This window comes from Oryzias latipes, chromosome 16 (genome assembly GCF_002234675.1).
Source record: "Oryzias latipes chromosome 16, ASM223467v1".
NCBI lineage: Eukaryota > Metazoa > Chordata > Actinopteri > Beloniformes > Adrianichthyidae > Oryzias > Oryzias latipes.
Genome location: NC_019874.2, coordinates 24,564,984 through 24,580,673, shown reverse-complemented (window position 1 = coordinate 24,580,673; position 15,690 = coordinate 24,564,984). Strand labels below are relative to the sequence as shown.

General features: G+C 38.3%; 1 protein-coding gene across 2 annotated transcripts in view; it reads right to left on the bottom strand.

Moving 5' to 3' along the window:
• The window catches only part of LOC101157320 (protein argonaute-3), a 34,240-nt gene extending 18,565 nt beyond the window's left edge, over positions 1-15,675 (bottom strand). For both annotated transcript variants that reach the window (XM_011485668.3, XM_004078314.4), the window contains exons 1-9: positions 15,496-15,675; positions 6,258-6,429; positions 5,884-6,004; positions 5,548-5,756; positions 4,702-4,838; positions 2,802-2,936; positions 2,604-2,691; positions 1,942-2,089; positions 1,598-1,717 (exon numbers count right to left, since the gene is read on the bottom strand). In XM_011485668.3, coding sequence (XP_011483970.1) covers positions 1,598-1,717; positions 1,942-2,089; positions 2,604-2,691; positions 2,802-2,936; positions 4,702-4,838; positions 5,548-5,756; positions 5,884-6,004; positions 6,258-6,429; positions 15,496-15,514 — 1,149 coding nt within the window. In that variant the 5' untranslated portion in view covers positions 15,515-15,675. The remainder of the gene's footprint in view (positions 1-1,597; positions 1,718-1,941; positions 2,090-2,603; positions 2,692-2,801; positions 2,937-4,701; positions 4,839-5,547; positions 5,757-5,883; positions 6,005-6,257; positions 6,430-15,495) is intronic.
• Between the last annotated feature and the right edge of the window lie 15 nt (positions 15,676-15,690).

The window sequence follows — 15,690 nt, the reverse complement described above, 5'->3', positions numbered from 1 at the left end:
TTTCACACCCATTTCCACCGGTTTCTGAATCGCTACCAACTGAAGTTTGTGTCCCTGCATTGAGAAATGGCATCATCTGACTCAGAAGCAGCCAGAAAATATCTTGATACGCTGAGGAAGATAATCTCGGAGAAAATTTATGATCCGGAGCAGGTGTGTAATATGGATGAAACCGGGATCTTCTGGAAGAAGACGCCCTCTCGCACTTAACTGATGGAGGAAGCATGGACTCCTGATTTTAAGGCAGAGTGGCAAACACTCCTAATGTGCGTTATAAAGTACGTTACAGTCTAGTGCAATAAATTATATGTGAAGCAATACTCCAATGTTCTTTAATAAATGTTTTACAAAGCATCAGAAAGGTTTCAGAAGGGTTTTTGATGAGTAAAGATTGGTGGCGGACATTTTTTGGCCGCGGGGTCAGATTCTCCGTATTGGCGGATTCTGTGTATTAGCGGTTGTCTCTGGTCGCTAACCCCCGCGGATAAGGGGGGATACTGTACAAATAAGGCTCAGGATGGGCAAACAAAGTAGCACTGAGAAAGTGTGAGAAATATGCATTTAACATAAATCTCATCTCTCTTAATTATTATTTTGAATATTGTGGAATTCATTACGTTGTTTTAAATAAATGTTTAGTTATCACTTTTAAGCAACTACCGGTGGTTTCAGCTGAGGTTGTATGAAAAAAACAAAACATAATTTTTAATGACTTTTTTTTTTTGCAGACCCATTTATTTTTCTTTATAGAGAACAGCCATGGTGATGTGGTAACAGGTAGAGTTCAGTCTCTCTAAATAATAAAATTGGAGTCATTTGAAGCATAACCACACAAGCCATTACTCCTGTGGCATTGTGTTGACCTGGCCATGTCTGCACTTTAATTGCTACATGCAGCAGAGAAGCACATAGACATTACTGCACTAATAACATCAAATGGAAAGTAAGGCCATTAGAAAAGCCGCTGTTAGACAAAACAAAGTGCAGCAAAGACCTGTCAATTTAGGCTTTGTAAGAGTTTGACTGCAGCCTATAGTTAACTATAATTGTCTTTTTTTTTACGTATTCTATATTTTGCCTATATGTAAATACTTGTGCAGTTGTATGAATTTATTTTTATCTCTCAAGTTTACATAAATAAGTTCCATTGGTTGGGTTTTTAGATTTAGGTTAGAGTTGTTGTCTTTTTTAGTTTTTTTAATGAAAAAAAGGAAAACAAATGTAGAAAACCATTTATACTGAAAAGAAAATATTGTTAAAAAGAATTTTAGATTTTGTCTTCAACAGACTATCTCAGGAAAAAAAATTAATAAATGCTGCTTTTGGTTTTTTATCTGCATTCAACCATAAAAAGGAAAAAAAGGTTCAATAGTCATACGATCTGTCATAAAAGGAAAAACATGGTTTTAATACACACAAACATGTGTGCATACATAAAATTAAAAGATAAAAAAGGATAAAACTAGAAGGTGCTCTAAAATAAAATAACTCAATCCAAATTTTGTAACTAAATTTAGAAAAACCTCTGACTTTTACAATATCGTTTTTTTTTTACTTTGCATTTCAACAAGTGAAGACTTCTTTGTTGAGAACTCACCAGCCGGCTGATTTCCTCTTGTCTGTCGGGTGCAGAGCGAGCTGTGGCTTTAATCATTGTGGACGTCTGATTATCTGTCAGCTTCTTAATGCACCGTTGACCGGCTACTATGTTACACACCTACAACAACAACAACAACAACAACAACAACAAAAAAAAAAAATCATAATTCATCAAAAACAATCCAAACATAAATCATTTACCAATTTGGGCGAATTCTTTAAGTATTTTTTACGCCTTTTTATTTTATCCTTATATTAATACAAATTCATTCTTTTGAAAAAGGGCATTAAAAAAACGTTTTTAATGTTTGCTGGATGTTTTTGTTTTGTTCTTTTTCTCACCTCTAGAGGCAGGTAGGTGTGCTTTTGCTCCTGGCCCACTTGTAGACAGGGCAGGTGTGGATACTTGAGTTGTAGGTTGTACTTTTCCCTGAAGTACTGAGCAACAGTACGTTCTACAGTCTGACCGTTCTCCAACTGCAGAGGGAACCTGCACCAAAACAAAAAAAATCTAACTCCACGAAACAGCAAGTCACATGTATAAATACACAACTTTTGAATAGCATGCAATAACTTTATTTTTATCTTTCACTTAATAGATGAAGTTCACTAACTTATGTAGACATAAAGACAATATTAGATCAATATTGGACTTTACATTGAAGGATATTGAAACAAGTTTTAAGTAGATTAACATAAATCCATGTATAACCAATGAGAATTCTGAGTTGAACTACTTTATTGGTGCCATGCAGACAAAAAAGGCTATGAGCTCTAAAAAACTGATTAAATTTAGGTTATTCATCTAAATTCAACCCCACTGGAAACCACAATAAAAAATGTCAGCCATATGTTAAAGCTGAAAGGTTTGACTCATCTTGACGGTGTATGACTGTACGATGAGTCAGACACGATTGGCTGGTGCTTTTGCTGGTGATTTGGTGGTGCCACCCCCCGCCCCATCCCCCACCCCCAGCTTTTTGCGAGGCCAGAGTCTGACTCACGTTTGATGGCTAGCAGGCCGCCGGGTCACATTGCAAACACGGTACTTTCTGCGCATGGTTCCACAGTGTGTCACCTCCACCTTCAATCCTGGTACACAAAACGGTTATAATTAGGAATTTTGTGTTTGTCTGTAAATAAGCGAGACTTGTGCTGTCCTAGGCATTTTACAGATGGGGGGCTAAAATCTACGGAATTACCTTTTATTTCTTTGGTGAATTTGACCCGGTGAGAGTCTGTGAGAGGGCGAGGTTGCTCGTCGATGTTGTGGATATCCAGCACTTCACACATGAACTGGATAACTGGCTGGGCTTTGTAAAAGGCTGTGGCAGAGACTGTAAAAAAAAAAGGAATAGAGTAGTTTCAACACATAGGAGAGCTTCCACATCTAGACAAATATCTCCTCACTGTGGCATTATCTGCACTGTTGCTGAGTTTCTTGACAATGTAAACAGCCTTTATAGCAACTACTGTCAACAGTTGTCAGACATTTAGCCCAACAAATGAGGACCCTGGCCAGGACTCCCGACCGAAAGAGGTGTGTAATCTCAATGGGAATATCCTGGTTAAATAAAAGTCAATAAATAAATAATTTAACTCTGGGACTAATTGAATATAGACAACACTCAAGCAAATACAAATATAATAAATAAAAACAACAGAGCTATCTGTTTACACTTTCTCCCACTAGCTTACAGCCCCAAGCGCCACCTAACCAAACATTACTGGTGCAACTAAAATGCAGATGCAAATACTGAAGCTATCCAGCCGTTGAATTTTGAGCCAGATGCCAGCTCGGATGAGGAAAACTAAGACGTAAATAGATCGGTTTGTCTACAAGTGAATGCATCACAATGGAGCGGAACAGGGAACTTGTGACCCACCCAGCATATTTTCTAAGCCACAATTATGCCCTTTTCCAAACTGCTTTTTTGTCTGTTCCTGATTCACAACAATTAGAGTAAAAAACTTCTCAGAAAGGCAATTTTAAGCTTAATTGTCTTAATACATGTCCTCCACCAAACTGTAAAAACGCCATCAAGCAGATTTTCATTGAAGTGGATCTTTAATGAAACATAATTTCATTCATCTAAAAGATTGTGTGAAAGATGCCGTTAAATGTTTTGCAACAAACACAAAGCACAATAAACTGACATTATTAAAAAATGGCATTTATAAGTCATGACAATAAAAGAAAACTTGGCTTAACTAGTATGCATTACAATGCCATGGAACAGCTTCATTCAAGCTTTAGATGGACAGCGCACAAGTCAACTGCCTTATAAAGCGGTCAAAGCGTGAAAATAAGACAAAGAAAGGATCAGAGAGCCAAGAGGCTTTGACTCAGAAACAGACTTTCAACCTTAGGTCCCAAACAAAAGTCATGTCATGGAAATGCAACACACATCTACTCCGCTGATCCAAGCAACACCAACAAATCTAAGTCAGTGAGGCAAGCGTACATACACACAGGCACACACACAATGCCTTTCGTTTCCACAGCAACCGCTCTCATCCAGCCAAGAACCCACCCTCCTATACGTTTTGGAAACAACTTTTCACCCACACACTCACCAACCCTCGTGCAGGAGCAGAGATCCTGTCTCCTAACTATATATATTGCTGTGTGCATGCAGCTAAAAAGCTACTCATCACTAATCTGTAATGATTTTGTTACATTACAATATTGTTTTTTTTTTAACTTGGCATATAGCATTCAAGCTTAATGCAGCCACTAAATAATTAAAAAACAATAATTATAAACAAGTTTGAAATTTGATCTTGAGCACATTTTTTTAAATGGAAATAAAATTAAAAGTCCGCGGGCATCAAAAGAATGTCTTCAATTATTAAAAACTAATTTCCCTAGCCCCAAAAAGAAGGACCAGTGAAATCCATTTGAGAGAGTCAGCACATGACAAATCAATTTCCCTGTTCTTAAATTAAAAACTTCAATTTAGTCAAAATTCTGTGAAAGACACAGAATGAGGACGGCTTTATTTTTTGGCCATTCTGTGTGCGCGTGAGGAAGCTCCTTTGACATTAAAAATGAAAACCTCAGACAAAAAAAAAACAACAACAACAACAACTGCATCTCACCATCAATGTTGAGCATCATCTTCCACATAGCAGGCCGCACAGACTGATGGAAACCAAACCATACCTCCCTCCCGCCTCCCAGAGGATGGTCATAGCCCTCTGGCGCCGAGAAGAAGGAGCGACCCACTGGAGTGTATCTTAACATCAAGAAAACGGGTTTTATTAGTGATACGTTATTCTAATATTTTAAAGAAAAAAAAGTTTCCAGCGCATTTTGACAAAGGAAACTAGGAAAACAGATTAAAATGTGTTATCTGGGGTTATATTTGGTCATTTGAGAGTACAACAGTGAGATGAAAAGGTGGTGACACCACCTGCAACTGCTTTTTACTCAAACTTTCACTTTTTTCTTTGTGACTCCCAGACTGGCAGTCAGGATGTCGGTGTAATACCATGCCTCCAGCACCTGTGAGCAAAGCTAAATGAAAGCTGTTGATAAAAAGCACCTTTTAATAACGTGCTGGAAAAAAAGATGTTTTTCATTACAGCTCCAGATATATTGTGTCTGTGTCTAAGGAACGTGATATCGATTGAGAGGTGCGATGCCTTGTGAGAACTCCTATAAGATGTGTTTTCATTTCCGTTTGCATCAGAGAGGTGATAATGGTGTAACTATAACAACAAAAATATGTTGAATTCACTTAAACCTTGAAAGGGATTGTTCAACTTTTTTTTTATCCCTTCAAAATAATGAAAATGGATTTACAAGTTAATTCATTAAGTATGTCAGTGTTTGGAACAACATTCTTTATGCTGTTTACTAATAATCCATTAATAAAAGCAGCTGAAGCCCACCAAAATGTCTAAATGAAGATTGAGGAGGGGAAAAAAAGCACAGTGGCTCACTTCATGGATGGCAGATGTCGCAGAACAACATCCACAGCGTGTACGGGGTTGGTGCTGATGGGCTTGTCCAGCTCAAGGGGCTCAGGCATGCTCCGGCCAGTCAGTACTTCGTGAAGCATGTGCCAACTGACCAGAGACACAAACTTAATGGAAACTTTGAAGGGCCGATCTTTTCCTCCTTCACCTGGAAGAGTGACATCAAGGTCCACCTGTGAAGACATAATAGATGAACATCCGTTCAAACATCAATCATTGCAGTGGTACTGGTTTCCGTTCAGTTTCCGTTTCTTTTGAGAGTTGTGCATTTGTTTGTTTGTAAGTTTGTTTCCATCTCACCCCCGTGGGTGCCACAGGCAGTGGGTTGGCTGTGTACAGACTCCTCTTTCCATCATAGACTGGCCTCCGATCTCCAAAGATTGTCACCTTGAAGTGCTGCACCATGGAATCAACCACCTCCCTGCACATAATGCAGACACACAGATTTTCAGAGGCAATGTGTCTGGTGAAATGTTAGAGCGCGTTTATTATTAAGCTTTCACATTACAGGCCAAGTCATTATTGTGAACCAGAAACCCTTTAATGGTCCATTAATTTGTCCTTGGGGAAACCTCTGCAACGACGTAAATCTAATTCACTGCTAGTTACATGTCATTAGTGTTGTTGTAGGCTATTTTAGTACTTAGAAGTTTAACATTATGTATCCATCCTACCTGTTGACTCGTCGGGGGCACTTGTCAGGCTTGATGTCCACCTCGTAGAGGTAGACATCCATCTTTGGGATCTCCACCTGGAAGCAGTTGGCCAGCAGCTTGATTGGCTTCCCCATGGTGCCATAGCCAGGCCGCTGCGGCATGGAGAACAGGGCCTGGGGCCCAACGGCTCCTAAAGCAACAACAAAAACAAAAGGGAAGGGAAAATAAACAGCAATCTTTGTGAGGACCTCATAGCTATTGAAACAACGCACCCGTAAGTAGACAGTGAGTAACAGCTGCTCTGAGATTCGGTTTAGAAGAGCATTGATGTTCGTTTCCTTCACTTTAAACACCAAAGCTAAAACACACCAACATGTAAAAACCTATTTCTTATCAAACAAGGGCAGGAGAATCAAATTGAAATATAATGGTATGACAATTTTTCATGTTTAACACGTCAGCGCTGGTTTACAGAAAATGGATAACAAGAGAAGGACAGGTTGAGTGTAGATTTGAGAAAACACAAATAGGAACTCAAAATGTCAAGATGTGGTTTTGTGTATGAGGGAAATGCCAAGATAAAAAACATCTGATGTTGACATTTCAAATGATAAAGGAAAAACAAACCTGATGCACAAAACATTCATCTAGCATATTCTTATGAAACATACGTCTGACTACAAAAAATTAATTTGATTTGTTAATGTAGATTCACCATGAAAAACATAAAAAATGTGATTCATCTGTAAATATTTTTATATTTAGCATTCTTTTCAAATGCTTATAGTCATTTTGAATACATAAAAATAACTGAATTTGATTAAGTAAAACGGTTAAGTCCAACTATGTCTCAAGTTAACATGCAGGATAAACATCCTATAAAGTGGAGGATTTTTCTCTGTTTTTCTTTGGAACTAAAAATGGCAGCAACTTAAACAAACATGTGATGTTTTAAATTTCAGATTTTTTAAACTCTCCTTGGGTAAAGTCCAAGAGAAGAAAAATAAATAACTTAAAAATATAAAATAATAAAATCTAAGCCGAGAGAATCACAGATGGAAGTCAAACATTCCTGCACAGACACGCATTAATAGAAAACAAAAAGTTTAGAAGAATGAACATCTGCATTTCTGAAGTAAAAAAAAAAAAAAAAAGAACTTTGATCAGAAAAACTATCAGAAATTCAAAAGATTCAGAGTAAACTAAAAGGTCAATGCAAATGAATGTATTAAACTCAGACGGCTTAAAAAATAAACTTTACAGATTAATCGGAATGGAAGAACAAATTTTGTCTAATAATGAAGATGTGAAGTTGGCAACGTGAAAAGTAGCATTTCTCTCTCAAATGACTCATCTATTCTCTGAAGAAACTACTGATAAGAGTTCAAGTAAGGGTTAATGGCCGACAAAGTGCACATTATCACTTCTCCGTGATTATTATCACGCGAAGTGATTATTACGCTTTGCGTCGGACTTCCCGTCCGACGCAAAGTGTGTTAAAAAGTGATAATGTATACTTCGAAGGCCATTAACCCGCTTGTATCATGGTCACTTACAAAAGCAATAAATATTAACCAGTTTTTAGTCCTTAATTCTTGTTTTCAATTTGGATCCCTTTTCTCACAAAAAGCGGACTATTTGTTACGTCGGTTGCAGTCAAGAGATTGATAGATATAGATATATCTATATCTATATACATATACATATGCTGATCTTTCCAATGGGTTGACTAAAGCATCGGTTCAGATAGAAAGTTCACCTCTTATCGCTTTTTTTTGTGCAAATGATGAAGCAAAAGGTTGTTTTAAAGAAGCCAGCACAGTGATACAAAACATTTAAGCTAGGTGACCGGAACTTCTTTTTTCACCGTGCGGTTATCCTGTGGTATATCACTTTTTAATGCACACCCAGCAGCCAATCAGAATCGAGAACCCGGACCATGGCATAAAGCTCAATACTTGTCAATGCACATTGCCTAATCAATGTATTATGGAAAACATACCAAATGTTTTAATCATTAAAATCTACTTTAATAATGTCTCTTCTTTTAATTTCTATTCTATAGAGAATCTTGAACAAAAACAAAGCACTAAAAATACAAGTGTGATTGATTTCAGATGGCATTAGCTTGAAGTTTGGCTCCACCCACAACTCAGGAGAATTTCTAATGAACTCCTGCCGCTCAACAGAAACTTTTTCCCAGAAATTACTACGATTAAAATAATTTGAGATGTTGACAATTTACTATTCTGATGTGCCTGTAGTGCTTCGTGTGATCAGACGGACAAAAATCTAGGTGGTGTTTCAGGAATAAGACACTTTGTTCTAAAAGATTATGTTTAAATCTGCACACATTTATCAGGTTTTTACATTTTTCTGGGGGGGGGGGGGGGGGGGGGGGGGGCTGCTCACGTCACAAATCGACAATTTTATGTTGACTTGCTGGTGTTTTTCCTGGACTACAGTTATGATATTGATGGTGAATTCAGACATTGTTGGGTGGTATGCATATTACGAAAAAAAAAATAAAGGTGTATGACTCATTCATCAGAACTGCTTTTTCTCTGCCTCCCTCTTAAACCACTGTGTCTTTTTAATTCACATGTTCTTTCCACAAGCATGATGCTCCACAGAACCACCCTTAATGTAACATTGATCAAATAGAATCAAGCTTGAGTGATTCATCAGAAACTTGACTCATTGGCCCGCATGAGTGGGCGAAGAAGAAGTTGAAAGAAGGGAAGTTTGTAAAATCCCCCCCTCACCCAAAAAAGAAAAGAAAAAAGCGCTTCAGGTCAGAGCCAAGACGTCAGGTTTTTATTTACAATTGAGTAGTAAAGACTTACTTGTCTTTAAGTAATGAAGGCTCTTATTCGAAACAGCCCACTGAAAGAAAATGACGACAAAGAGAAGATACTCTGGAATTTCTGTCTCATTTCTTCACAAACTGATTTGTTTAAGGTATTTTTCTATGGATTTTTTTTTAATAGAACTTGAGAGGTAATTACTACACAGAAGTAATAAACAAACTTGTCCCAGTAATCACCCACATTAAAAAATAATGTACCTCTTCAAGTCACATATTTAAAACATAAACCGCTCCTCTTACTGAGATTAATTTTTTCCACTTTTGTGGGTTAAATTAGCAAATTGGGCCAGGATGGCAGGGAGTGGTTGGATAAAAGACGGGAAAGGGTTTGTGCTTTTTAGATGTCATCTGTCTCCAAACTGGCCTTCATTCAGCGTGAGTCACAAGCTGCCACAGCTAGACTCTGGAGCACCCAGCCTCTGAACTTGGCAGTGGATGACTTAAAGTAGCAGCTAGAGTAATCCACACACAAATAAAAACCACCCATGCACAGAGGGAAAGTTCCTAAAAACACACGATCTACCCACTAGAGCTAGAAAGTTTTGTTTTGGAGTGGAGAAAGAGATGGAGAAAGTAATTTGTAGCTGTGGTATCGTACAGCCACATCATCTGATGTAAAACAGGAAGTTACAGGGAATTAAGATTTTTAACATACTGCTAAACAAGGCAACACACACTTATGAGACAAGTGTTGCTTTCAAATCAAATTACTCACCATCCCTCAAAACTCCAATGCCAAACCACAGCTGCTCACATCATCATAAAAAGACAGCACGCTTCAAAAGTGAAGACAACTTCTCATCCTCTGACAAAATAGTCCTTAAACCTCATCACTATGATATTTGGTCGAAAGTGTGTTCTGTGGCTTCCTGCTACTAAAAAGTTTTAAACTGGATTCCCAGACACTGACCTAAAACTTCTTTAAAAGCCACATCTCCATTCACTCAAAAAAGCAGGAGCATCTCAGTGAAACTAAGGGGTAAAGACGATGGGAAAAATATTCAATCATGTACTTTGTCTTTGAAGTAGAATCCTCTAAACAGGGGCCATTTCCAAAGAATGGAACTTTAGAAATTCACTGTAATCAGAGCATTCATCTGTGATGATTACTGCTGCCTGTGAACACAGATGGGACCGAGCAGCATTGAAACGCAAGGAAGGCAATTAACAGAGATCTTCAAGAAATCTTATGAGAATATAAAAACAGATGTGTTTCACTGCATTTTGTGAATAGCCAACCAGAGCTACAATGATTCAGCACTGCATCATTTCCCCTCCATCTTCCTTCACCGTCAGAGAAAAAAATAATAAAAAAAAACAACAACAAAAAAACACGCTTATTCATAGAGGCCGTCGTGACAAAAACTCTGAAAGGAAAATTTCACAGCCAAACAAGGGGATGGGTGCGCTTCTTACCCCAAAATTACAATCCATTTTAATCAAGTTCCCTACTCCTTCCAGCAATGTGATGCAACCAGAGGAAACACGTAGATATTGAATCATGTTTGCCCACCTTCTATTAAACTCTTACTTTCTGTGCATTCTTTTATTGTCGTGTAACCTGCCAACGCATCATGTGACATAAATTTCGACTTTTGACTCGATGGCCAATACCCAAATGAAATGACCTGAAATTATATTTCAAATACCCAGATATCAATCCAACCTTCCATTCGTCTTCACATTATCCAACTGTCCATTTTAATTATTTTTCCATCCAGCTCCAAGTGTGCTTTTACCACTGCTAACCAGTTTAGTTAACGTTCCTCTTTCTTTATTAATCATAATAGTGCCTATAATGCTTTGCCATACGGCAACATTTGCAGAAGCATCTGAAGATAGTTGACAAAAAAACAAGCGCCAGCTTTACCTGGTATAAATAAGTCATAAACACCCCAAGAATTTAAATGCCTTTCTGCCCATATAAACTTTTTTTGCAGAAACATGTCAGGAATGTGAACTCGTTCCACTTGGCTACTTTGCAACACAACGTAGCCACACTGTACACAGAGTGCTGGTAGCCAGAGAGGCTGAACGGGGAGCAGCTTGGCCAACATCCAGTTAACGCAAAATCCTGTCGACACACAAACGGCCATGCTGCTAACGTGTGCACACATGACCACACAAACCCACACGGTGACACATATATGCACACACACAAACACAATACAGCTGTTGTAGTTCTAATCCAAAGATGCTCGAGTTGTGGGCAAGTGCTCTGTGGCCAGGCACAATAGTGTCAGTCACAGCAGGCAAAGCCCAAACATAAAGCTAGCATGGAAAGGCTGATAGAAGACACACGCAGTGCAACTTTCATATAACGTTTTCCTCATCAAACATGAGCGTTGCATCCGGCACCCAACGGAGTCACTGCGGCAGTCTTAGATACTTAATGTAAACATCAGCAAAGCATCATGTTAACACGAGATTGTGAATCAAAATAACAATTGAAAACCTTTTCAAGACAAAGCGGGGTCGACTACAAGTAAAGGAATACATGTGAAGAGAGTGAAGAGGGTGGGGGAAATTAGAGGGAGTTAAACATCTAGTGAGAATACAAATCTGACTTGGTAAGTCCAGAATTAGTGCAACAGCCAACAGGAGTTAGCAGGTGTTGACTTTCTGTGTTGAACTGGGCAGCAGTGATACTCTCATGTCTCTCCAGTACATCAACTGACTTTGAATCTTAAATAGGGAGCACCTTAGAGACCCATTCCAAGGAAAATTGTGCTTTTAACATGTTTTTGTAGAAATTCTCATGATGGAGGACACAAAGAGAATTAAGCTTAAAACCATATTTCTGAGTAATTCTTTATTCAAATCATTAAGAATCAAGAGCAGATGGAATAAAAGCCCTTTGATAAAGCTTGTATTTGATAAAGCTTGTTGTTTTATAATGAACTACAAATCGGTAAGTCACAAGCTCCCAGCTCCACTTCATTCTGATGAATCCACTTCTAAACAAACAGATCCATAAGCGTCTTTCTTTTCCTAATCTGAGCTGGAATCTTGCTTGAGACTGGACCGCTCCAATATTGCTCGACATCTTCTTTGCAGCGCTAATGTTAGGTTGGGGTTGTGAGGAGCTGTAAGCTAGCGGGAGAGAGTGTAAGCAAAGAAATGATGGGAAATGAGTGCAGTTTTACTTTCCCGCCAACAGTCCCACCCACAGCTGTTCTGATGAACTACTGCCGCTCTGCAGAAACTATATCCTAGAAAACGACGGTCGTTTTTGTTTTTGACAAAAAACTGCATAATCATAATTAAAAGACCTCAGGGAACACTTTGAAAATACATCAAATTACGATTGGAGAGGAACTTTAAGCATTTTCTTTTAAATAAAAGGGCAACATGACCAAATCTGACAAAGATTCAAGCAGAAAGAATAGATAAACTGTCAACACTTAACATAATCCTGCATGATTAATTACAAAATGGAGTGTATGATAAACCTTTTACTTTAGTGTATAAATATGGTTTTATTTAAAGATCTTACTAAAATTTCCATTATTTTTGTGTTTCACAAATAAGAAAAAAAATGAGAAAGCTAGTTTTTTTTCCCCCTGTCATTTTATCTTTTAAAAATATGAATAGATATGGTTGGTGCTGATCTGTGGAAATACAAACTGTCCCAAATACACACAAACTACAGAGAGCTTCTAAATGAAATACAGACGCTCCTTATCTGGCCCCCTCCTCCTGTCCGTCTCCCCTAAAATTGAGCCCCTTTCAGCTTCACCCAAAATAACAGAACCCAGGAAAAGGAAAATGGGAGGAAGGAGAGGGGGATGGAAAATAAGTGTGGCCTTGCTGAGCTAGACTGCCCTAAAATGCTATTACACATCAAAACCAATACCACATTTGGAGTTCGAAGGCAATGAGAAACTCTCATAGTATTTGAAAATGTTGTAATAAGCCATTTGAAGCCAGGCAAACAAAAGTGAAATAAAAAAAATCTAAAAATGAAACTATTTTTTTGGCTAATCTTTTATTTTGAAACAGCAAAAAGAAAAAGAAACTCAAAATATTTCAGTTTAAGCCATAAATATAAACAACTATCTCCGAGTTGATGGTGTAAAGAAAAACAAGATTTTCTGATTCTTTCAACACTCGTTTCTTTCATGTAAAACTCAGTAGTAGTTTGCTTTCATGTCATCTATGACATAATTTAAGATGGATCAAAGAAATATAAATGATAAATAAATGGCGTACTTGTATAGTACTTTTCTACCTTTGTTGAAGGCCAAAAGCACTTTCCAGTCACAGTCCCATTCCCCCATTCTGATGGTGGCTATAATGGGATGTCACTTTAACATTTTGATTAGAACAACACAAATCAAGGATAAAGCCCTTTCAAAGAGGAGCAGAGCTAAACTGCTTTCACCATAGAAACCAACAACAATATGCCAGTGGTTATCCTGGGTTTCCAGGTGGTGGTGGTTGAGAGTTTTTATTGTCAGCGGCCTGCTTGAATGAACTCAGTATCTTAAGTAGAGACTGCAAATCAAGTCTTAAGCCCTCCCTTACTGTCCACACAAAATCCAGACAAAATTGAACTACAAGGAGAATGACAGGGAAGGCACAGTTTCCCACTGGGACTTGGAAGGAGAAACAGAAGCTTTTCGGGGGGGTTGGGGGATTACAGACTATGAATGGGGGGCAAAAAAAAAGAGAAGAAACAAAAAAAAAAAAGAGCGGGAATCATGGGAGTGTTGGAGGGGGGGGTAGCAAATAGAAGGGATACAAGCAACAAAAACAAGATGTTGGAAGTAAAAGAAAAGATCAAAAATAATGTCACTGCAAGTGTTTTTTGTTTTGTTTTTAGATCTAAATGCCTAAAAATCAGATTATAAAAAGCTACTTTCATTCATATAGCAGCAACACAGTTCTCCTACTGAAGAAAGATCGTACATACAGATGTAGAGTGTGCCTCCGGGCCCCCAAATGTATGACCCAAGAACATTTTCAATGTTTATACAGGTGAAAGTTACATGGAGCATAAATGACTATGTATGTGAAAGAAATACACAACATAGGGGTAAGTCTTTTAAAAATGTTAAATTAACAAAAATATTTGGAAAGTATTCATTTTATTGTGTATTCTTTCCAGCACGACAGCTTACACGTCACTGCTTGTAATGGAGCACTGTCCAAAAGCCCCAAAGCAGGGCATGCCTAACTAATTAACCAGAGGAGCATTGTTGGGCAGTTTCTCCAGTGAAAAACTACACCAAGATTCAATTTTACAGTAATTCCTACAACCTATGAATCAACCTTTTTCTGCAAAGATGAAACCATCCTCATCAGTCAGAGACATTTTGTTTCCTATGACACTGTTTTTGATGTTTAGCAGAACAAACTGATAAAAATAAAACTTTTTAAAAAGTAGTGAACCGAAATATTCAAGTGTAGAAACTTTATTTTTTACTAGGAAGCAAATGAGAAGTGTCTTTTTACCCTGCATCAACCTGATTCCCTCCCTAAATAATTACATCACCTGTGTCTTCAGTCCAAGTGTGTTGCTGCTGGGAAAACACCTCGTGCTGCCTTACGCTACTAATGCTGGGAAGTGTCCCACCTGAGCAGATCTGATATGCTAATAAGAGAAAAGGCAGCTGAGGGGGGAAATCTATTCTCACAGAGAGAAGAAGAGTGGGCAAAGAACCAAGTGGAGTATCATGTATCACTGGCTAATAAAGAGTACCTAGCATTTAGTTTATGGAAGTGGAAAACTTCCGTTGGAATGAAGGCAAGCCAGGTGGCTCACACTGTTAACGGACAAACAGAAGAATAGGGGAAATCAAAGGAAGACCCTTGATAAAGATGTAGGTGCTAGAAAGACCTTTTTGTTGTTATTGAAGAAAATAGTTTATCATGGATAATCCTTTTTGAATACCAAGCAAAACATTTCAGATGTTCTAAAAAGAAAAAGTCATTATTGCTAGACGTGATGGGGTCAGTGCAGAGGTCTTCTACCAAGCTCCTCAAAAAGGACAGAGTTCACCAGTTTCTCACAAGTTTGAGAAGCTAATACAGAATACATTCAATAATGGAGGTGAACCGGCTTTTCTCAGGTGTTTGAAATTGCACACACGTGGCTGCTGGATGTCACAACAAACAGATCTACTGAAGCAGGGTCCCCATTAAGAGTGTGATAGGACAAACTGCAACAAACTCAAATGACTTCAAACCCTACAGATAAAATGCACTGTGGTGGGCTAATATGTTAGCCTGATTGTAAGACCACCATTAGAATACATAGAGAATATTTTAAAAAATCCACTCACAATGCAAAACTTTTTTTAAACGCCTGTGTTAGGAATTACTGATAAATCTGTAGTACCTTTGATAACAACCCAGTAAATAGATGCTTAGAAAGTTCCGTACCTGAAGTTCCGATTTCCATTCATGGGGTCCCTGCCCGGTTCACTTCCCGGATCACAGATGTCTAACAAGTCCTCCGTTAACTCCGGTGCCTCCTTCGCGACAACAGCGCCTCTTCGGCACTGAGGCTTCTGGTAAGCCCCCCCTCCTTATTGACAGAACGGACCGAGGGTCCTAAGAGCCCCTGCGAGGCCCCGT